At 46.3% G+C, this 22393-nt stretch overlaps 1 protein-coding gene across 15 annotated transcripts in view; it reads left to right on the top strand.

The window, feature by feature from the left end:
- Positions 1–22393, top strand: part of CEP164 (centrosomal protein 164) — a 98311-nt gene that overhangs the window by 26824 nt on the left and 49094 nt on the right. For 11 of the 15 annotated variants that reach the window (XR_637864.2, XR_002517241.2, XM_017948984.3 and 8 more), the window contains 6 exons: positions 1234–1345; positions 8890–9088; positions 12208–13902; positions 19098–19256; positions 19665–19799; positions 20687–20764. Coding sequence is in view for 13 of the 15 variants with exons in the window: in XM_017948984.3 (XP_017804473.2) it covers positions 1234–1345; positions 8890–9088; positions 12208–13902; positions 19098–19256; positions 19665–19799; positions 20687–20764 (2378 nt within the window). In the remaining 2 variants the exon portion in view is untranslated. Of the gene's footprint in view, positions 1–1233; positions 1346–8889; positions 9089–12207; positions 13903–16434; positions 16835–19097; positions 19257–19664; positions 19800–20686; positions 20765–22393 lie in introns of those variants that run through there. The other 4 variants (XM_009187368.2, XM_021926584.2, XM_021926585.2 and 1 more) reach the window with 4 other exon arrangements.

The raw sequence follows: 22393 nt of genomic DNA, 5'->3' as shown, positions 1-22393 counted from the left end.
CTCCTCAAGCTCATTGCTGGCTGTCTCTTCTACTAGAAAGTAAGCTCCCACCTCAGCTTCCTGGGTAGCTGCATCTATAGGCACATGCCAGCACGCCCAGCTAATTTTCGTATTTTTTGTAGAGACAGGTTCTCACCATGTTGCCCAGGCTGGTCTTGATCTCCTGGACTCAGGCGATCCTCCCACCTTGGCTTCCCAAAGTGCTGGGCTTACAGGCATGAGCCACTGCACCCAGCCAGAACAAAAGTATTAGGGTTGTAATATATAGCAACATTGAAAAAGAGGCAACTCCCTTCATGGAAGAGAGGGTTCAGTGAGTGGGGGTTCAGCCTGCTTGAGCTCATATCATCCACTTTCTCAGCTCAGATAGCTCCCTGCCCCTAGGCAGAATCAGTCACTGCTTTCTCTCTGCACCCATAGCATACAGGACACGTCTTCATTACAGCATGTGTCACCTGGGTTGTACTCCATTTGTGTGTTTGTGATGTCTTGGAGGAGCACAGTCACTTGTAGTTGTTCAGTACATGTTTGTTGACTGAGTGATGAGTGCTTTTGCACCAAGCTTTTGCAAATCTTGGGAGAGCTTACTACCTTCTGGTAAGGCTGTGCTCATCCTGGATGGTTCTGGCTATGGTTTTGGGGTTCTTGCCTCTGAGGCCCCGCTGGAATGAAGTCTTGGTTTTATTTTATTTTTTACCTTTTGTTTTTTCTTTTTTGAGATGAAGTGTTGCTCTCGCCACCCAGGCTGGAATGCAATGGCGTGAACTCAGCTCACTGCAACCCCCTCCTCCCAGGTTCAAGCAATTCTCCTGCCTCAGCCTCCAGAGTAGCTGGGATTACAGACACACGCCACCACACTGGGCTAATTTTTGTATTTTTAGTAGAGATGGGGTTTCACCATGTTGGCCAGGCTGGTCTCGAACTCTTGACCTTGTGATCCACCTGCCTCGGTCTCCCAACGTGCTGAGATTATAGGCATGAGCTACCGCGCCTGCCTATTTTTTGCATTTTTAATGCTTGGCTTCAGATTATATCATTGTAGCGTGGAGACAGCATGCTTGGATTCAAGTGTACCATTTATAAATTGTAAGGAAACAATTATATGTTTATTGTTTATAATTTAAAGAATATGATTTTCTTATTGATGGAGAGAAAAGACAAAGTAGAAAAAGATTGAGAGTTTTTTTCTTCTTTTCATTTCTTTTACTTTCCCACCTCTGCCTCTCCTTTCAGAAATTCTTGAATTTGCCCGGGAGATTGGTATTGATCCCATCAAGGAACCAGAACTGATGTGGCTGGCGCGGGAGGGCATTGTGGCCCCACTGCCTGGGGAGTGGAAACCATGGTAAGTCAGTAGGGGGTGTGGCCCAGTGACTTGGCCTAGCAGAGGCAGAGGGAAGCTAACACTGGAGATGAGTTTGGCCTGGCCTGCTTTTCCAATCCTATACTGTGCAGTCAGGGACAGTACTGTGCCACCCCTCTGCTATGCTGCCTGCTATTTCAGGCTTCAGTGTAGGCTGACTGGACGGTCCCTAGGTTGGGGTTCAATGCTTATATCTAAGGCCACAGGAGCTATGCCTTGGATCCGGTCCTCTAGCACCAGCATCTGTTTAGGATGTGCTGAGGGGCTGTTGTTACTCCTTACAGACTGATACTGTAACAGACAACTTTACCTCCTTAGCATGTCTAAGATGGATGCTGGTCTTGCCGGGCACGGTGGCCCACGCCTGTAATCCCAGCACTTTGGGAAGCTGAGGTGGGTGGATTGCTTGAGGTCGGGAGTTCGAGACCAACCTGGCCAAGATGGTGAAACCCTGTCTCTACTAAAAATACAAAAAATTAGCTGGGCATGGTGGCACACACCTGTAGTCCTAGCTACTCAGGAGGCTGAGGAGAATAACTTGAACCTGGGAGGCAGAGGTTGCAGTGAATCGAGATTGCCGCACAGCACTCCAGCCTGGGCGACAGAGCGAGACTCCATCTCAAAAAAAACAAAACCAAAATAAATAAATAAAATGACTACTTAAAAAGATAAAATAAAAAAAAATAAAATGAGATGCTGATGTTAAAGAGGTTTGCAGTGAGGCCATGCAGACCAGCAAAGGGTTTCTGTGTCCCTTGGGAACACCTGGCTCTGCCATATCTGAATTGATGTAACCTATTCATGAATAGGTTCCCATTCACGGATTCATTGGTATTTTCATTTTGGCTAGAGCTCTTTGGGTTGGAAGGAGCAGTGATTCACTCAGGTTGTCTCAGGGAGACAGAAGTTTATGGAGAGGAAAGACAGAGTGGCCAAGGTTGGGGAGCTAGAAGGAGCCATGTCACTGCTGCTGTCTCCCTCCTTCTCCTGAGGACTGCAGGGCTCCCTGCTCATGGTGACACTGTTCTCTGTGTTCTCCGTGTCTACTGTGTCCTCCTGTCTTGCATTACTCTTCCTAATCACATGCATAGAGCTCTCTCCAGCTTGTCTCCCTAAAGTGAGTGCCATAAATTTACTTCCTACCTTAGATTGGGATTTCCCTATGCTTATCCCAAACTGGTCCTCAGGTATCCTGGGGGTCCCCTCTTCTGCTGGTTTTGTGCAATTTTGTAGACAAGGTGTAATCATCCCATTCATACCATTCACTGTGTTGCCCATAGCTCAAAGTGATTACAGTTGTCGCCTTACTCTTAGCTGAAGGATCGCAGTCCTTCTAGCTTTTCCTCCCATGGCAGGCTCTTTGTTTTCTTGATCTTTTTTTTTTTTTTTTTGAGACGGAGTTTCGCTCTTGTTGCCCAGACTGGAGTGCAATGGCATGATCTCGGCTCACTGTAACCTCCATCTCCTGAGTTCAAGCGATTCTCGTGCCTCAGCCTCCTGAGTAGCTGGGATTACAGGCATGCACCACCACGCCCGGCTAATTTTGTATGTGGAGACGGGGTTTCTCCATGTTGGCGAGGTTGGTCTCAAACTCCTGACCTGAGGTGATCCACCGGCCTCGGCCTCCCAAAGTTCTGGGATTATAGGCATGAGCCACTGAACCCAGCCTGTTCTCTTGATCTTTTTAGCCACCTTTCCTTTAACTTTCTCCCACCTCTATTGAAGAAAATTTGTCAGGACTTTACACAGTGTTTGAGGTGCTAAGGACTTCTGGTCATGTTTGTAGGATAAGTTTATAGGAGTGGATTCTGTTTCCAGCACCTAACTTGATGGATGGAAGGAAACTGTCATTGATTATGGGCCAGCTACGTGCCGGCTTTTATGCCAGCTGCCTTTATATACCTGATAGTGGTGGCTAACACCCTTTTTTATCCTGTAAGGAGAGTGTGAATTATTTTTCACCTTTTTTTTTTTTTTTTTGGAGACGGAGTCTTGCTCTGTCGCCCAGGCTGGAGTGCAATGGCGCAATCTCAGCTCACTGCAACCTCTGCCTCAGCCTCCTGAGTAGCTGGGATTACGTGTGTGTGCCACCACGCCTGGCTAATTTTTGTATTTTTAGTAGGGATGGGGTTTCACCATGTTGGTCAGGCTGGTCTTGAACTCCTGATCTCATGATCTGCCTGCCTTGGCCTCCCAAAGTGCTGGGATTACAGGTATGAGCCACCGCGCCCAGACTATTTTTCACTTTTTAAAATAAATTGGCCAGGTGTGGTGGCTTACACCTATAATCCAAGCACTTTGGGAGGCCGAGTTTGAGGGATTGCTTGAGCTCAGGAGTTTGAGACCAGTCTGGGCCATCTGGCGAAACTCTGTCTCTATAGAAAATTCAAAAATTAAGTAGGGGTGGTGACATGCACCTTTAGTCCCAGCTACTTCGGAAGCTGAGTTAGGAGGATCACTTTAGCCTGGGAGATTGAGGCTGCAGTGAGCCGAGATTGCATCACTGCACTTCAGCGTCGGGGAGAGAGAGAACCTGTCCCAAAAACAAATAAAATGAGTCATTAAAACGTAGGTATACATACATTTTTACCCTTCTTCTTCTTTACCCATCTTTTACCCTTCTTCTTTTACTAAGGGTAATTACTATTAATTGGTAAATTCTCTCTAGACTCTTCTAATACACATGTATGCACCCCCCCCACAATGGTTTAGTTTTAAACATAAGCACTTTATTATATACAATGTTCTTCTATGTCCGTTTGTGTAGGCCTACTCTTTCTTGTATCAGCTGCATACTTTCCTGTGTAGAGATGTACCACAATTTTCAAAAATCTTGATTTATTTGACTAGTCTTATATTGAAGGACATTTAGATATTTTCCTAATTGGCCATGAAGTGAGGCTGTTTCCAGATCCTCTGCTCTCTTCCACTGAGTTATCTGTCTGTCTTCACACCAGTACCATTCTGTCTTGATTATATAGTTTTATGATAAATCTTGAAATCATTTAAGGTAAATCCTCCAACTTTGTTCTCCATTTTCAAAGTCACATTCTAGGTATTTTGTATTTCCATATGAATTTTAGAATAGCTTGTCAGTTTCCGAGGCCGAGCACGGTGGCTCATGCCTGTAATCCCAGCACTTTGGGAGGCCAAGGCGGGCAGATCACTTGAGGTCAGGAGTTCAAGACCCGTCTGACTAACATGGAGAAACCCCGTCTCTACTAAAAATGCAAAATTAGCCGGGTGTGGTGGCACATGCCTGTAATCCCAGCTACTAGGGAGGCTGAGGCAGGAGAATCACTTGAACCTGGCAGGTGGAGGTTGCAGTGAGCCGAGATCATGCCTTTGCACTCCAGCCTGGGCCACAAGAGTGAAACGCCGTCTCAAAAAAAAAGAATAGCTTGTCAGTTTCCTATTAGGATTTTTATTGTGGTTGAGTTGACTCTGTAAATCAATTTGGGGAAAATTGACATCTTAAACAATACTTTCAACCCATGAACATGGTCTGTTTCCATTTGCAGTATTTAGGTTTTCTTTAATGTCTCTAGGACATATTTACCCTGTAGAAAAATGTAATCTGCAAATAAGGACAATTTTTTATTCCGTTTTTAGTATATTGAAGTTTTTGTTGTTGTTGTTGTTGTTGTTGTTTTTGAGATAGAGTCTTGCTCTATCGCCCAGGCTGGAGTACAGTGGTATGATCATTACTCACTGCATCCTCTAACTCCTGGGCTCAAGAGATCCTCCCACCTCAGCTTCCCCAGTAGCTGGGACTACAGGTGTATGTCACCATGTGTGGCTAATTTTTGTATTTTTTTTTGTAGAGATGGGGTTATGCCATGTTGCTCAGGGTGGTCTTGAACTCCTAAGCTCAAGCAATTCACCTGCCTCAGTCTCCTAGAGTGTTGGGGTTACAGGCATGAGCCACAGTGCCTAGCCTAGAAATACTATCAATTAAAAAATTGTCAATAAAAAAAAATAGTCAATCCAAGGGCAACAAATAACAATGGATCATTTTAAATTGCATTTCCCAAGTTGTTTGTAGAGTTGAATTGGCCATCTGTTGATCTTTTGTGATTTACCTGTTTATATCTCTTGCCTTTTTGTCTAGTAGATTGCTTATCTTTTATTTTTGTTAAGGTGACAGAACTCTTTGATTATTCTGGGTATTCTGGGTAATAGTAGTGGTGTCTTACCACTATTTCTACTATTTTATCCCAGTCACATGTCTTTTAATTTGGTTTATGCTTTCTTTTGTCATACTGAAGTCAATACATTTGTATATATTTTTTCTTAATTGTGGTAAAATATATATAACATGAAATTTACCATTTTAAGCATTTTTGAGTGGACAATTCAGCAGCATTAAGTACATTACAATGTTACATGGCTATCACTACCATTCATCTCCAGAATTTTTTCATCCCCGAACTGAAACTCTATAGCCATTACATATGAATTCCCCATTTTCCTTTCTCCTTAATCTCTGGCAATCACCATTCAGCTTTCTGGCTCTATGAATTTGCCTATTCTAGGTACTTTATATAGGTGGAATTATGCAATATTTGTCCTTTTGTGTCTGACTTCTTTCACTTAGCATAATATCCTCAAGGTGCATCTATGTTGTAGCATGCATGAGAATTTTTTCTTAAGGCTGAATAATATTCCATTGCATGTATATACAACATTCTATTTATCTTTTTTTTTTTTTTGAGACAGAGTCTCGCTCTGTCGCCCAGGCTGGAGTGTAGTGGTGCGACCTTGGCTCACTGCAACCTCCGCTTTCTGGGTTCAAGCGATTCTCCTGCCTCCACCTCCTGAGTAGCTGGGATTACAGGCATGTGCCACCATGCCTGGGTAATTTTGTATTTTTAGTAGAAATGGAGTTTCACCATGTTGGCCAGGCTAGTCTCGAACTCCTGACCTCAAGTGATCTACCCACCTTTGCCTCCCAAAGTGTTGGGATTACAGGCGTGAGCCACTGTGCCCAGCCCTGTTTATCAATTTGTCTGTCAATGAACATTTGGTCTTCTTTCCGTCTTTTGGCTATTGTGAATAATGCTGCTGTGATTATTGGTGTACAAATAGCTGTTTGAATTATTGCTTTCAATTCATTTGGGTATATGCCCAGAAATGGAATTGCTGGGTCACATGGTAATTCTATTATAAATTAAATTAATTTTTTTCTTAGAGATGGGGTATTGCTCTGTCACCCAGGCTGTGCAGTGGCATAATCATAGCTCACTGTAGCCTCAAACTGCTGGGCTCAAGGGATCCTTCTGCCTCAGCCTCTTAAGTGGCTGGGACTACAGGTGTGCACCATGGTACCCAGCTATTTTAAAATTATTTAATTTTTATTTAATATTAAATTTGATTTAATTTTTTTGAGGAACCCCCATGCTATTTGCCAAAGTGGCAGCACCATTTTACGTTCCTACCAGCAGTGTACAAGGGTTCCTCTGTCTGCCAGGCTGGCGGTCAATGGCACAATCTCAGCTCATTGCAACCTTCACCTCCTGGGTTCAAGTGATTCTCCTGACTCAGCCTCCCAAATAGCTAGAATTATACGTGCACGCCACCACGCCCAGCTAATTTTTTTTTTTGACGGAGTCTTGCTCTGTCACCCAGGCTGGAGTGCAGTGGTGCGACCTTGGCTCCCTGCAGCCTCCACCTCCCCCGTTCAAACGATTCTCCTGCCTCAGCCTTCCGAGTAGCTGGGATTACAGGCATGCGCCACCACGCCTGGCTAATTTTTGTATTTTTGGTGGAGACAGGGTTTCACCATGTTGGTCAGGCTGGTCTTGAACTCCTGACCTTGTGATCTGCCCACCTTGGCCTCCCAAAGTCCTGGGATTACAGGCGTGAGCCACTATGCCCAGCCAATTTTTGTATTTTTTAGTAGAGATGGGATTTCACCATGTTGATCAGGCTGGTCTTGAACTCCTGACCTAAGGTGATCCACCTGCCCCGGCCTCCCAAAGTGCTGGGATTAGCGGTGTGAGCCACCGCACCCAGCCTTGTAGCCTTGAACTCCTGGGCTCAAACGATCCTCCCACCTCAAGTTTCCTGAGTAACTTGAACTACAGATGTGTGTCACTGTGCCTGGCTAATTTTTTTCATTTTTTGTAGAGACAGGGTCTCACTATGCTGCCAAGGCTCATTTTTTAGATTTTTGATAATAGCCATGCTTACGGTGTGAAGTAGCATTTCAGAATAGTTTTGATTTGCATTTTCCCAATGTTTAGTGATGTGGAACATCTTTTCATGTGCTTATTCGTCATTTGCATATCCTCTATCAGTGTCCTTTTTTACCCCTGATTTTTTTTATTTCTGCTCATTTTCTCATTTATTTTTCGTTTGCTCTTATGTTTGAATTGAGATTCGGCTTGTCAGATTTCATAAGGAGCTTGATTGGGATTGTATTGGATTTATATATTAATTTTGGGATTGTTGACATCTTTACAGACTTGAGTCTTTCTGTTCTGGAATACTGAATGCCTCTCCCGTGGGTGTTTTTCTTTTTTCTGACTTGTCAGTAAAACTCTAGAAAGATTTTGCACATTTTAGGTTTATGCGTGAGTATAAAATATTTTGCATTACTATTGTGAGTGGACTTCATTTTTCCTGTTAGCTGTTCTAATAGATTGTTGTTAATGGTGGATGAGATGAGTGGCTTATTTTGGACTTGTCCATGTTGAAACACAGATTCTTGAAATATACCTCCTACATTATTTTCTTCTACCATTGGTCCACACTAGCTTGGATTATTACTTTTTTTTTTTTTTGAGATGGAGTTTCGCTCTTGTTGCCCAGGCTGGAGTGCAATGGCATGATCTCGCCTCCCGGGTTCAAGTGATTCTCCTGCCTCAACCTCCCGAGTAGCTGGGATTACAGGCGCCCACCACCACCCCAGCTAATTTTGTATTTTTAGTAGAGATGGGGTTTCTCCATGTTGGTCAGGCTGGTCTTGAACTCCTGACCTCAGGTGGTCCACCCACCTCGGCCTCCCAAAGTACTGGGATTACAGGCGTGAGCCACCACGCCCGGCAGGATTATTGCTTCTTATGAGTTTAGAGTCTTCTGTAAAACCAGAGCTCTCACAATGCATTGTTCTTCCTCAGACTGTTTATTAAAATATTAAGATTTATCCTAGCACTTATGTTCAACATACTGTAGTTTTTATACTTCTCCATCCAAATAAAACCAAGTTTGTTCCTATACTAGTCCAGCATGCATTCTCAAGAACTCCAGTGATTATACATCAGCATCTAGAGATTAGGTATCCCAATCCTTTCTTCCCATATCTAAGCTAACTCCTTCTTAACCAAATGGTACCCTTTGACTCTGTGTTAATCCTTTCCTTCCCTCGGCTCTTAACCCCTCTCATTCCATCTTCTCCCTCCCTTTTCCACCCCCGCTGTTCCTCCTCTTTTACCTCCTCTCCCTTTTTCTTTTTTTCCCCTCTTTTTCTTTTTCTTCTTTTGTAACTGAGCAGGGACTAACTTCTGAACTCTGCCCGTCCCCAGCCAGGACATCACAGGTGACATTTACTATTTCAACTTTGCCAACGGGCAGTCTATGTGGGACCATCCATGTGACGAACACTATCGGAACTTGGTGATCCAAGAGCGGGCAAAGCTGTCAACTTCTGGGGCCGTTAAGAAGAAGAAAAAAAAAAAGGAAAAGAAAGACAAGAAGGACAAAGAGACCCCCAAAAGTTCCCTGGTGAGTCAGTGGATGCCTCCTCTCAGAGAGGCCAGGGCTGAAATCTGGAGGGACATTGGGAACCTCTAGGTGTCTGCAGCTGGGAGGTTGAAGACAACAGTCAGAATATGGTAAATTCTTGATAGTATATCATCTAAACTTTGCCTGTCTTCTGGTCGATTTTCCTTTCAGCTTTTGGAATTCTGGAAGTTGTTGCCATGTCTACACATTTCCTTTTCTCCCCACTTGGGAAGTGCATGTTACCTAATAGGATTGATGAGAGAGAGTCCTCTTCTGAGAATGGTTTTTGCAGTAGTAGTAGCAGTAATGGCATCGGCTGCTCTGGAGAGCGGGAACTGAAGGCGGTTGGCAGAGGCCAGTGAGCTGAGTGAAGTGTCCTTTCTCCTGTTCAGAGTCAGGCCTCCCCAGTGTGGGTTCCTTATTTGTCTTAAGGCGGTATGAATTCCTAGATATCAGATGTAGCCATAATTTAGTTGTCAAAACACCGGGTGCCTTCAAGATTCCAGAGAAAAGCCTTGGGCTTTATCTGCTCATCTAGATTTTTGCCAGTGTCCTCAGTGAGTGGTGGGTAACTGAAGTTTAATTGCCATGTGATTTCCTTGTTGTTGTTTTTTTTGAGACGGAGTCTCGCTCTGTCACCCAGGCTGGAGTACGGTGGCGTGATCTCAGCTCACTGCAACCTCTGCCTTTCAGGCTCAAGCAATTCTGCCACAACCTCCTGAGTAGTTGGGATTATAGGTGTCCGCCACCATGCCTGGCTAATTTTTGTATTTTTAGTAGAGATGGGGTTTCACCATGTTGGCCAGGCTGGTCTCAAACTCCTAACCTCAAGTGATCCACCAGCCTCAGCCTCCCAAAGTGCTGGGATTATAGGCGAGAGCCACCATGCCCAGCCTGATTTCCTTGGTTATAAGTAGCTTTTGTATTTGAGTTCAAAGTATTCATATTAATTATTGTTTCATTTGTCCCTTTAGTACGTCTGAACCTAGGAGGTGGAGTTATTGCCCACATGATTTAGGTGGAGCAACTAAGACCTGGAGCCATACCAAAGTGAGGCCCAGGCTCTCCCAGAATGCTATAGTGGTCCCTTTACCCAGGCCTGGGGTAGGTGGGGCATGCTGAAGAGAGGGAGGGACATAGGAACTCAGCTCAGCTCGTGGCGAGCACTGGGAACATCGTTTCAGCCCTCTTCAGTGGTCCACTTGTTTTGCTCTTACAGCTTTTATTTCCCTCCAGAGCCTTGTGCTTCCTCTGGTCCAAGCTCCGCAGACACTTCTCTCTTCCCTCCCCTCCCTGACATACTACTCATGTTTTGAGAAACATGGTAACAAGCCCATTCCTCCAGATGGAGAAAAGAGGGCAGATAATTTCCAGCTAGGCTAGATTTTCCAATGTCATGTTTTCGAATGGCAAAAGGTGGCCACAGGGCTTTTCACGGACCCCGGATTATTTGAAATGGTAGTCAGGCATCTGGGCAGACTGTGGCTTGACGAAAGGCGGGAGATGGAATGAAGTGAGGGTTCTGAGGTGGAGAGCTGGGTAAAGGACTGAGATGTAGATGTGTGATTGGGTTCTTAGAGCCCTCTGTTAAAAAGAGTTCCTTCCATGATTGCAGGAAGTGAAGAAAATGGGACAGCCCTGCGCTGTCAGTCTGGTTCTTAGGGCTCAGGACAGGTGCCTCAAACTTGAGTTTGTCCGGGGGACAGCTCTCAGCCAGGCAGGCAGCCTGGACGCAAGTGGTTTGGACTCTCTGGAGGTGTGCACTCACAGCCAACTGGGGTTCGGTGTGAATGTTTGTAGAGGGGTGGTTGATTTTTTAGAAGTTTTTCTAGCCCAGAGGGTCTGTGACCATGTGGAGGTCTTTCAACAATACCAACTGGTTCATTTGGTAGACAATGCTAGACTGAGTTTTCAAGTCTCGGGTCATTTGTTATGCTTCTCTTCTCTCCCTGTTAAAAAATTTCTGGGTGTCCTTGATAAGGTTGGTGGACTTTTTTTTTTTTCTTCTTCTTTGAGACAGCGTCCTGCTCTGTTGCCCAGGCTGGTGTGCAGTGGCATGATCTTGGCTCACTGCAACCTCTGCCCCCTGGGTTCAAGCAATTTTCGTGCCTCAGCCTCCCAAGAAGCAGGGATTATAGGCGCCCACTACTGTGCCCAGCTAATTTTTTGTATTTTTAGTAGAGATGAGGTTTCACCATGTTGGCCAGGCTGGTCTCGAACTCCTGACCTCAAGTGATCCACCCGCCCCAGCCTCCTAAAGTGCTGTGATTACAGACATGAGTCACCACACACGGCCCAAGTTGGTGCATTTTATAAAACTAATCAATCACAGAATCTGAGAGCTGGATAGTACATTAGGGATAGTCTGGTTAGCGATTTTCAGACTTTAGTTTGTAGTAGAGCCCTGTCTTCAAGTCAGTTCCTCTATAGAGGTCCAGCTTATACAAAAAGAAATGGAGCTTCTTTGGTTGAACTTGGCAGTGTAGGTCTTTGTGACACCTCTTCTCTGTCACATGCACAATATAGTACCCCAAGGTACTGAACTTCCCAGGTTCCATGGAGCAAGGTTTGCAAACCATTGATCTAGTCCAGCCGCCTCTTTGTAAATAAGGAAACTGGAGCCTAGAAAACAATATATTTTCAGCCCAAGAGAGTTTTTTTTTTTGTTTTTTTTTTTGAGACGGAGTCTCGCTCTGTAGCCCAGGCTGGAGTGCAGTGGCCGGATCTCAGCTCACTGCAAGCTCCGCCTCCCGGGTTCACGCCATTCTCCGGCCTCAGCCTCCCGAGTAGCTGGGACTACAGGCGCCCGCCACCTCGCCCGGCTATTTTTTTTGTATTTCTTAGTAGAGACGGGGTTTCACCGTGTTAGCCAGGATGGTCTCGATCTCCTGACCTCGTGATCCGCCCATCTCGGCCTCCCAAAGTGCTGGGATTACAGGCTTGAGCCACCGCGCCCGGCCCCCAAGAGAGTTTTTATCTTTTCTTCCCTCTTCAGTTTATGCTTTACTTTGAATAGAGAGGGTGGGTTTCTGCTGAGGGCTTACCAAGGGGTGAAGTAGCAAGTGTAAATCAGAAGTGCTTTGTCTTCGTTTTCTCTGCATGTTTATATACCCATCTAGGAAACGCAGCCTGAGGAGGGACTTCTGCCTCCTTCATCCTTTCTCTGCAGCCTGTCCCCTCCGTCAGCACCTGGGCTTCCTGATCTGGACCTAGATCAAGAGATTCAGGCTAGAAGTGAGGGATCCTATAACAAAGGAAAGAGCCCAGGCATGCTGGGCGACACCCCCTGGCGTTTCATGGGTGCCCTTCCCAGAAAGCTGCAGCCACTCTTCAAAGGCCAAACTTCCCAAATCCACCAGGTCTTTGCTGACATGGAGAAAATTTTAGGCAGGGCCTCAGCCCAATGCAGGAGAGAATTAGGTGATCAGCAGGGTCTGGAGAAAGTCCAGAAGGCGACAGAGAAAATCTACCTGGGGTTTTCAGACCCTGAAACAGAAGAGCTGGAAATGAGGAGCAGACAGCAGAAACTGGGCACTCCAGCCCCTCAGAACACTGGGCTTCTCCAAAATGTGCAGGATGTGGTAGAAAGCAGGAGCCAGGCCCCTGTCCACTCAAAGCTTTCTGAAGCCATCAAGGGCCTGCCGCTGAAAGGGGAGCAGCACAGCCACAGCTTAGCCAAACTGAGCTCCACTGGCCCTGGAGGGGACAAGGGCCAAAGCCCCATTCCCACGTCATCCCCTGAGGAGGAGCCCTCCCTGTCCTCTTGTTCTTCCGGCCACATGTTGCCTGCCAGGAAGAGCAAGTTGTTGTTAGATAGCAGCCCTACTGAAGACCTGAGCTGGCAGGGAGTTCCTGGGGAAGGTGGGAGCGTAGGCAGTGGGAGGAGGAGGAGAGAACCTCCCGGACTGTGGATGGAACAGGTCTCCAAGCTTGTCAATAAGGATATCCCAGGAAGCTGCAAGGAAATAGAGCCCAGTGACCCTGAGGCTCTAGGGGCCTCAGTTGAAAGTCTACCTCAGGGGCTCTTGCTAATACCACCTGAAACCCTGGCATCAGAACCAGCTCAGAATCCCCTTTCAGGGAGGGCCCCCGGGGAGCCTCCTGCTGGTGAGAAGAGACAGACCCTCGGGTCTGCAGAGCTCCCTTGTAAAGATGAGAAGCCTAGTGTGTCTGTGCCTGACTTGGAGAATAGCAGCAGCAGCGGTAGCAGCAGCAGCAGCAGCAGCCTGGCCTCACACCTGGGCTCTCCCGTCCTGGACGAGGTGAACAACTTCCCTTGGAACCTGCAGAGCTCACGGGGATCTGAGGAGGGTGTGGCTCAGTCAGACTCAGGTTTCAGAGATCAACACTTCAGCCCCTTCTCAGTTCCTCACATGTCCCACATGCAGAGCCCTGTTGAGGAGCAGTCAGAAAGTGAAGACTACTCTGAGGATCAGAGGTTCTACCAGCACATCCTGCAGATGGTCAAGATCTCCAGGTGGCCGGAGGGCCTGGGGCTGCCTGAGAGCTTGCAGGACATGCCGTGTAGACACAGCGCCAGCACAGGCTGTTGCATGGCAGCTGAGTCTTCTAGGATGTCTAGTGAGGGTGAGCACGAGGCCATCAGAGTCCTGGAGAGGGACTCGAGGCTTCTATCATGGGAGCCAGAGCTGCTGGAACATCCTCAGGAGGTGGCCCTTGCCCCTGCTGGGCAGGAGGCCTCTCAGCAAGCCCACTTCCAGCCAAGCAGCAGCCCTCTCAGGCAGGGGCTAGTCCAGCAGAGCTCCATCGGCGGGCTTGCTACAGAGCCAGGCAAGATGCAGCATTTCAACCAGGTAGGCTTCTTAGTGAGCGTGGCCTAAAGGCCTAAACTTGGCAGGGAGGGAGCAGGTGGAGTTGGTGTCTTACCACAGCTGTCAGGCCTGTGTTCCTGTTACCCACCCTTCCTTGGTAACTGCTGGCCCTTTAACTACCCAAATGGCCATTTTATGGGATGACACATATTTGAAGTTTCTTCTACGTCATCACCTGCAAGATAGGGCTGAGGGTATCTATGATTTTCCTTCCCTGGCTATAATTGTAATTCATAGGTGGTTCGTGTGCCTTGAACTTGATCAGTTTTGAGGGTGAGCAGAACGTCGCTAATCCTGGCATATAAACACCTTCCTGGGATTTGGGAAGCTTTTCCTATCAGCTGATTCTAGAGAGCGGTCCTTCCACATAGGCAGCCTACCCCAAAGCTCTGAACTTATCTCTTCTTGAAATCACACAGAACTAGAAAGTTAATATCATGTTTTATTTTTATTTTTATTTTATTTTATTTTTAGACAGGGTTTTGTTCTGTTGCCCAGGCTGGAGTGCAGTGGATCTTGGCTCACTGCAATTTGCACCTCCATCGCTTGAATCCCAGGTTCAAGCGATTTTCGTGCCTCAGCCTCTCGAATAGCTGGGATTACAGGTGCTCACTAGCCAATTTTTTTGTGTTTTTAGTAGAAATGTAGTTTTGCTATGTTGGCCAGGCTGGTCTCGAACTCCTGGTCTTAAGCAATCCACCCGCCTTGGCCTCCCCAAGTGCTGGGATTATAGACATGAGCCACTGCACCTGATTAGAGAGTTAATATTCTTTTTTTAAATTTTTTAATTTTTTTGAGACAGTCTTGCTTTGTCGCCCAGACTGGAGTGCAGTGGTATCATCTCGGATCACTGAAACTCCACCTCCCGGGTTCAAGCTATTCTTATGCCTCAGCCTCCTGAGTAGCTGGGACTACAGGCGTGTACAAACACACCTGGCTAATTTTTGTATTTTTAGTAGAGACAGAGTTTTGCCATGTTAGCCAGGCTGGTCTCAAACTCCTGACCTCAAGTGATCTGCCTGCTTCGGTCTCCCAAAGTGCTGGGATTACAGGTGTGAACTGCCATGCCTGGCCTGAGAGCTAATATTCATGAGAGACGGAGGCCAGAACCTCTCTCTGCCATCCAGTGAGCTGCTTCTGCTCTTTGCCTCCTAGCGTCCCCAGAAAACCACATGGATAACCTGTGTCAGACTTGTGTAGACCGTATTTGTGACTTCACTCTTGAGTTCACTTCCTCCCCTACTGGGATTTATCAAATGGCTGACCTTGCCCTGTCATTCTCCCTTTGTCCCTTTAAAGACTCACCATATTCTTCATTCAGAAGTCAAGTTGGATCAGAGACCATGGGGATCAATCTGAATTTCTCCAGCTATTCTTTTGCTGTTGCCCAGCTGTGGCTTTACCCAGTTGTTTGCTCTGCTTCCTAATTGCTGGCTTGCATTGGTTCTCTGTTAGCTTTAATAACTACTGAAGCACTATAAATATCAGATAAGCTGCAGATTATCCTGAAAGTTTTAATTAGCCCAATGGCAGTAAGTTTATCTGCTCTGAAGGACAACTCCATGCATAGCCCCATACTCAGAGTTAATGGCCGTCTACAGAAGATGATCAGCTAGGAGCCAGGAATGTATAATTTCCCTGCTAACTGCTGATTTGGTCAAGGCCTGGGAGAACGAAGCCCTCAGCATGCTTGTCTCCCTCCCTCAAGCCCCCAGCACGTTAGCAAATTAGCCATGTTAGGAGTCTGTAATTTTCCATAAATATAGTGTGGGGATAATTTTGCTTGCTGATACATGGGATGGTTGGAAGGGCTGAAACCAGGAGGAGCATGCCTGGTTTGCCCAATTTACCTTGAAGAAGCTTTCTTGGGCTCTTCCCCCCAGCCCCCACCCTTTTTTTTTTTTTAAGAGACCAGAGTTTTGTTCTGTTGTTCATGCTGGAGTTCAGTGGTGTGATGGTAGCTCACTGCAGCCTTGAGCTCCTGGGCTTAAGCAATCCTCCCAAGTAGCTGAGACTACAGGTGTGTACCACCATACCCAGCTAATTAAAAATTAGTTTTTGTAGACATGGGGTCTTACTATGTTGCCCAGGCCAGTCTTGAACTCCTGGCCTAAAGTGATCCTCCTGCCTTGGCTTCCGAAAGTACTGGGGTTAGAGGTGTCAGGGACCATGTATGTCCTAGGCTTTTTTTTCTGCCACAGCCAGAGCTGGTATAAAGTACTGTCTTAGAGATAACCTTGGGTTCTAATCCCATCTCTGCCCCTCACTGGCTCTGTAACTTTGGGCAGGGTTCTTTTTTTTTTTTTTTTGAGACAGGGTCTCATTCTGTAACCCAGGGTGGAGTGCAGTGGCATGATCTCACCTCACTGCAACCTCTGTCTCCGGGGTTCAAGTGATTCTTCTGCCTCAGCCTCCCTCAGTAGCTGGGATTACAGGCACCTGCCACCACACCCGGCTAATTTTTAAATTTTTTTTTAGTAGAGACAGGGTTTCACCATATTGGCCAGGCTGGTCTTGAACTCCTGACCTTAGGTAAACTGCCCGCCTCAGCCTCCCAAAGTGCTGGGATTATAGGTGTGAGCCACCGCGCCCAGTGTGGGCAGGGTTCTTGACCTCACCAACCTCCATTTGTTCATATGGGGACTGTGGATAATGGCAGAGCCAGTCTCAGGTGGTTGTGAGGGTAAAATGAGACATCGCATGGAAGGTGTTTAGCCAGTGCACTACTGGCCAGTGTTACGGTTATCAGCTCGTTTTCTCCTTCACAAAGATGTTCTACAACAGGCCAGATGACTGTGGACCTGCAGAAGCTCAGGAGTGGTTCTCACCTTAATTTTCCTGATGAGCATCTGATGCAGAAATGGGCCCTCCTGGGAACCCACCCACTGGTCTGGCCCCTAGGCTGAGGCTACAGGTGAGAAGATGGATCTTTGGAACCTCAGCCTGGCTGCCTCTGGGTTTCCTTTTCTCTCTTCAGTCCTTGTGGGATTAGGGAGGATTGGAATTTTTGTGTCATCTGAGCTATTTTAAGTTTGAGAAATGAATTTTGAAGGGGTCTTTGTAAATTGTCACCAGATTGCCATCTTTGCTTCTGATAAGTCTAGATTATTGTAATGTGAATCCCTGTGATGGTAGCAATTTTATAATGTTGGTGTAGCCCTGGGCCACTCACAAAGGCCCCTAGCACTCATCTCCTTGAGCTTCTCTGCACACCTAGTCAGGTGGCAAGGCACACATCATCTCCATCTTGCAGATGAGTAAACTGAGAATCAGAGAGTCTGTGAATAGCGGGAGGTCTCACGAATTCTGACTCGTAGCCTGATTTCTTTCCCCAGCCCTTGCTTGCAGGAAGGAGAACAGGGAAAAGAAGGGACCTGGTCAGCCCCACTACTGCCCTTCAGCAAGGCTCCTTTCAGCCACCTTCCTCATCAGTGGAAAGGGGAGAGAGTCCTTCTTTTGTTGCTCATGTGTATTTTTTTTGTAGTTAGTGTTGATTTTTTTTCCAGACAGGGTCATTTTTATTTTTTAGAGGCAGGGTCTTGCTCTGTCTCCCAGGCTGGCGTGCAGTGGTTATATCTCACTGTAACCTTGAACTCCTGGGCTTAATTGATCTTGCTGCCTCAGCCTCCCAGGTAGCTAGGACCACAGGCATGTGTCACCATGTCCCACTAATTTTTTTGTAGAGACAGGGTCTCACTGTGTTGCCTAGGCTGGTCTGAGATAGGGTCTTGTTCTATTGCCCAGGCTGGAGTACAGTGGTGCCATCATAGCTCACTGTAGCCTCCAGCTCCTGGGCTCAAGCAGTCCTTCCTCCTCAGCCTCCTGAGTAGCTGGGACTGCAGGTGCATGCTACCCCATCTGGCTCATCTTTAAAATATTTTTGTAGAAATGAGGTCTTGCTGTGTTGCCCAGGCTGGTCTTGAACTCCTGGCCTTAAGTGATCTTCCCACCTTGGGCTCCCAAAGTGCTGGGATTACAGATGTGAGCCACTGTGCCTTGGCCTTAGATTTTAATCAGAGTAGTGAATGTCCGTAGTTTAAAAAGTCAAGTAGTACTAAAAGGCATATAAGAAAGTCTAGCACTTCACTGTGCAGAGCCCTCCTCAAAGGCAACCATTCTGTTGTGGTGTTTACATCCATCTTTGTAAATAATACACTTAGACTGCTTTTTCTTGACTCATCAATTTTAAACTTTATCAATTGAGAATTCTTCTGCTAGATGAAGATTTGTCTCTGCTTTCCCCTCCTGCATCCTTCTTATATGGCTTTTATTTTATTTTATTTATTATTTATTATTATTTTTTTGAGACAGAGCCTCACTCTGTCGCCCGGGCTGGAGTGCAGCGGTGTGATCTTGGGTCACTGCAACCTCCACCTCCCAGGTTCAAGTGATTCTCTTGCCTCAGCCTCCTGAGTAGCTGGGATTACAGGCATGCACCACCATGCCCAGCTAATTTTTATATTTTTAGTAGAGACAGGGTTTCACCATGTTGGCCAGGCTGGTCTAGAACTCCTGACCTCAGGTGATCTGCCCACCTCGGCCTCCCAAAGTGCTGGAATTACAGGTGTGAGCCACTGCTCCTGGCCTTTTTTTTTTTTTTTTGAGACAGAGTCTTGCTCTGTCGCCAGGTTGGAGTGCAGTGGTGTGATCTTGGCTCACTGCAACCTCCGCCTCCTGGTTTCAAGTGATTCTCCTGCTTCAGCCTCCCGAGTAGCTGGGACTGTAAGCGCATGCCACCACACCCGGCTAATTTTTGTGTTTTTTAGTAGAGATAGGGTTTCACCATACTGGTCAGGCTGGTCTCAAACTCCTGACCTCGTGATTCACCCGGCTTGGCCTCCCAAAGTGCCGGGATTACAGGGATGAACCACCGCGCCCGGCCTCCTATGTGGCTTCTGAAAGAAGAGCGGAACCCCATGCGGCATCTGCCAGATGTTAAAGAGCTGTTTACTGTGAGACAGCATGAGACTTATGAGAATCAGGAAACCAGCCTGTGATTTCTCACACAGTTGGCACAATGGTAATTTCTGGATGTTGTGTTTCATTAGCAGCCTCTGAGCGGAGGTGGTTTAAATTTGAGCGTGCAGGATTTAGATGTTTTATTTTTATATCTGTCTCCGACACTTTCAGAGCCACATGGTTTCTTGGGTTGTAACAAGATGTTTTCTGTTGCCCAGGCCCTGGGTTCCTCATTAGCCCCAGTTCATGTTCCTCTTGGGGGCCTGGCTCCTTTACGAAGCCTTGTGGATACCCCACCCTCTGCCCTTCGTGGATCTCAAAGCGTGAGCCTGGGGAGCTCAGTGGAGTCTGGACGTCAGCTTGGAGAACTCATGCTGGTAAGTACTTTCTCTTGTGTTCAGTGTCTGTAGTTCCTGTGGGGCCGCCGTGTGCCATATTAGGGACTATGGCCTAGGGGTGAGAAATAGACTGAATCGGTGGAGTCCTCAGAGTTCGTAATCCAGTTGGGAAAATGTAATTCACACCTATATGAATGTGGACTCTGGGCTGTGGAGGATAGACGCATGCTGTAGGGACATCAGTGCTGATTTCTGAGTCTCTGCAGTCAAGGCAGTAGGAGTGGGTGAAGGGAGTCATTGGTGTGAGCCGCAGTCACCAGGTCAGCTTCATGGACATGGTGGGACTTGATCTGGGAGACATTGACATAGAGAGTGGGGAGGAGCATTCTAAAGGTCATTCCAAAGGTCTTCAAGTGAGTCCTTTGACTGTCCTTCTCTATTTTGAAGCCTTTGCAGGGTCTCAAGACCTCTGCTTATACAAAGGGTCTCCTGGGCTCCATACACGAGGACAAGACTGCTCTCAGCCTCTTGGCTTTAGGAGAAGAAACTAATGAGGAGGATGAGGAGGAAAGTGACAACCAGGTAATGATGAAGTCCCCTCCCTGGCCTGGAAACCCTCCGTGCTATATTTTTTCCTTTTGAAAATGTTTTTGCTGTGATAGAAAAAATATGTAACATAAAATTTGCCCTTTTAACCATTTTAAAGTTAAAATTCAGTGGTATTAATTACCTTCACAATGTGTGCACCCAACACCACTATCCATTTCTTTTTTTTTTCTGCTCTCCACCCCCCACTGTTCATTTCTAGAACTTGTTCATCATCCCAAATAGAAACTGTGTACCTATTGAATGATAACTTCCTATTCCCTCTCCCTCCGTCCTTGGAAACCTAATCTACTTTCTGTGTCTATGAATTTACCTATTCTAGGACCTCATATAAGAGGAATTATACAATATTTGTCTTTTTGTGTCGGCCTTATTTCACTTAGCATAATGTTTCAAGGTTCATCTATGTTGTAGCATATATTAGAACTTTGGTCCTTTTTAAGGCTGAGTAATATTCCATGGTATGGATATGCCACATTTTGTTTATCTACTCATCTGTTGATGAATATATATGGATTGTTTCTACCTTTGGCTGATCTCTGTGCTTCTTTTTAAAAAAGCAAGATTTTTTTTTGGCCCCCAGCTTCATTTCTTGAGCAGTCTATTATACCTTCTAGATCTGATCCAGAAAATACAGCCAGCGGAAAGCACCTTGGCCACTTGCTTGGTGCACAGCATAGTTTGTGCTGGATGGAGAGCCGTTTAGTGAGGCTGCCTCAGTGGTGGTCCTGCCCTGAGTCCTCTGAAGCCCTGTCTGGGCCCGCCTGCCAGCTCAGCAGTGCCCCGCTTTTCCCTCTGCACACCCCTCACCCTGGGTTGACCAGTTTCCTCAGACTTACACTTGTCATCATTTTTGTTTCTAGAGTGTCCACAGCTCAAGTGAGCCTCTTAAGAACCTACACCTGGACATTGGGGCACTGGGGGTTGACTTTGAGTATGAGGTAAGAGCCCTAATTCCTACAGGCAAATGTGTCGGCCTGGCATATCCCTCCTGTTTTTATTAAGCCCCCCTGCTTTGTTGTAATGCATATTTGGAAAAACAACCGTTGTGTCCCAGTCCTTCCAGATGGGATTTCTGGGGTTTGGGGGAGGACAAGAATAAATGAATGGATTCCTGTCCCTTCCAGACCCTGCCTCTAAACAAACAAATGTCAACACTCATTATGTTATTGTAATACCTAAAACCTCCAGTAGTTTTTTTTTTTTTATTTAAGAGACAGGGCTTCACTGTGTTGCCTAGCCTGGAGTTACAGTGGTGTGAACAGAGCTCACTGCTTTGAATTCCTGGGTTCAAGTGATCCTCCGCCTCAGCCTCCTGAGCAGTTAGGACTACAGGCATGCGCACCCATGCCTGGCTACTTTTTACCTTTTTTGCAGAGACGAGGTCTCTCTGTTGACCAGACTGGTCTCAAACTCCTGACCTCAAGCAGTCCTTCCGTCTTGGTCTCCCAAAGTGCTAGAATTACAGGTGTGAGCCATTGTGCCCAGCCATGTGTTTTTGTACCTAGAAAGGAGCTTTCCCTACCATGTATCCTTTGTTTAGTGTCCAATGTATTCATTTAAATATAACATTTCTCAAAATATTTCTTTCTTTTTTTTTTTTTGAGATGGAGTCTCGCTCTGTCACCCAGGCTGGAGTGCAGTGGCGTGATCTCAGCTCACTGCAAGCTCCGCTTCCCGTGTTCATGCCATTCTCCTGCCTCAACCTCCCAAGCAGCTACAAGTAGAAGCCCACCACTATGCCTGGCTAATTTTTGTATTCTTGGTAGAGATGGGGTTTCATCATGTGTGTTAGCCAGGATGGTCTGGATCTCCTGATGACCTGAAGTGATCCATGTAGCTCTAAGTTTGGGATATAAGTGAGCCACTGCACCCGACCATATTTCTCTAAATATTCTTTTTTTTTTTTTTTTTTTTGAGGCGGAGTCTGTTTCTGTCCCCAGGCTGGAGTGCAGTGGCGGATCTCAGCTCACTAAGCTCCTTCCTCGGGTCCACACCATTCTCTGCCTGTAGCTTCCCGAGTAGCTGGGACTACAGAGCTCCATACACCTCGCCCGGCTAGTTTTGTATTTTTTTTTGAGCGGGGTTTCACCATGTTAGCCCATGTTGGGATGGTCGATCTCCTGACCACCGATCCGCCCATCTCGGCTTCCCAAAGTGCTGGGATTACAGGCTTGAGCCACCGCGCCCAGCCTAAATATTCTTAAAGTATTTAAACAACCAAAGAATCATGAACTCAACAATTAGATTTCCCCAAATATTTAAATATTGGTTGCAGGCTCAATCAGTTAAACTTTTCACAAGTCTAATATATCAAGTTCTTTTAAATACTTTCAATACTTTAACATCAAACAAGTCATTCACACTTTATTAGAATGATCACAAAACTGGCCAGTAAAACAGAAGTGCTTATATCCTGAATTTAAATTTGTTTTCTCATTATCCCTTATTATTTCTGACTTGTTTCTTGGAAATCACCTTACCTTAAGAGCCAGGATTAGTGTCTCAGGTCACTTGAGGTTTCAGATGTGCTGGCTGATAGTCCTTGATTTGGTACTTGAGACCTGAGT

This window comes from Papio anubis, chromosome 12 (genome assembly GCF_008728515.1).
Source record: "Papio anubis isolate 15944 chromosome 12, Panubis1.0, whole genome shotgun sequence".
Lineage (NCBI taxonomy): Eukaryota > Metazoa > Chordata > Mammalia > Primates > Cercopithecidae > Papio > Papio anubis.
Note: the sequence above shows the minus strand (reverse complement) of the source record. Positions and strands in the feature narration are given on the sequence as shown.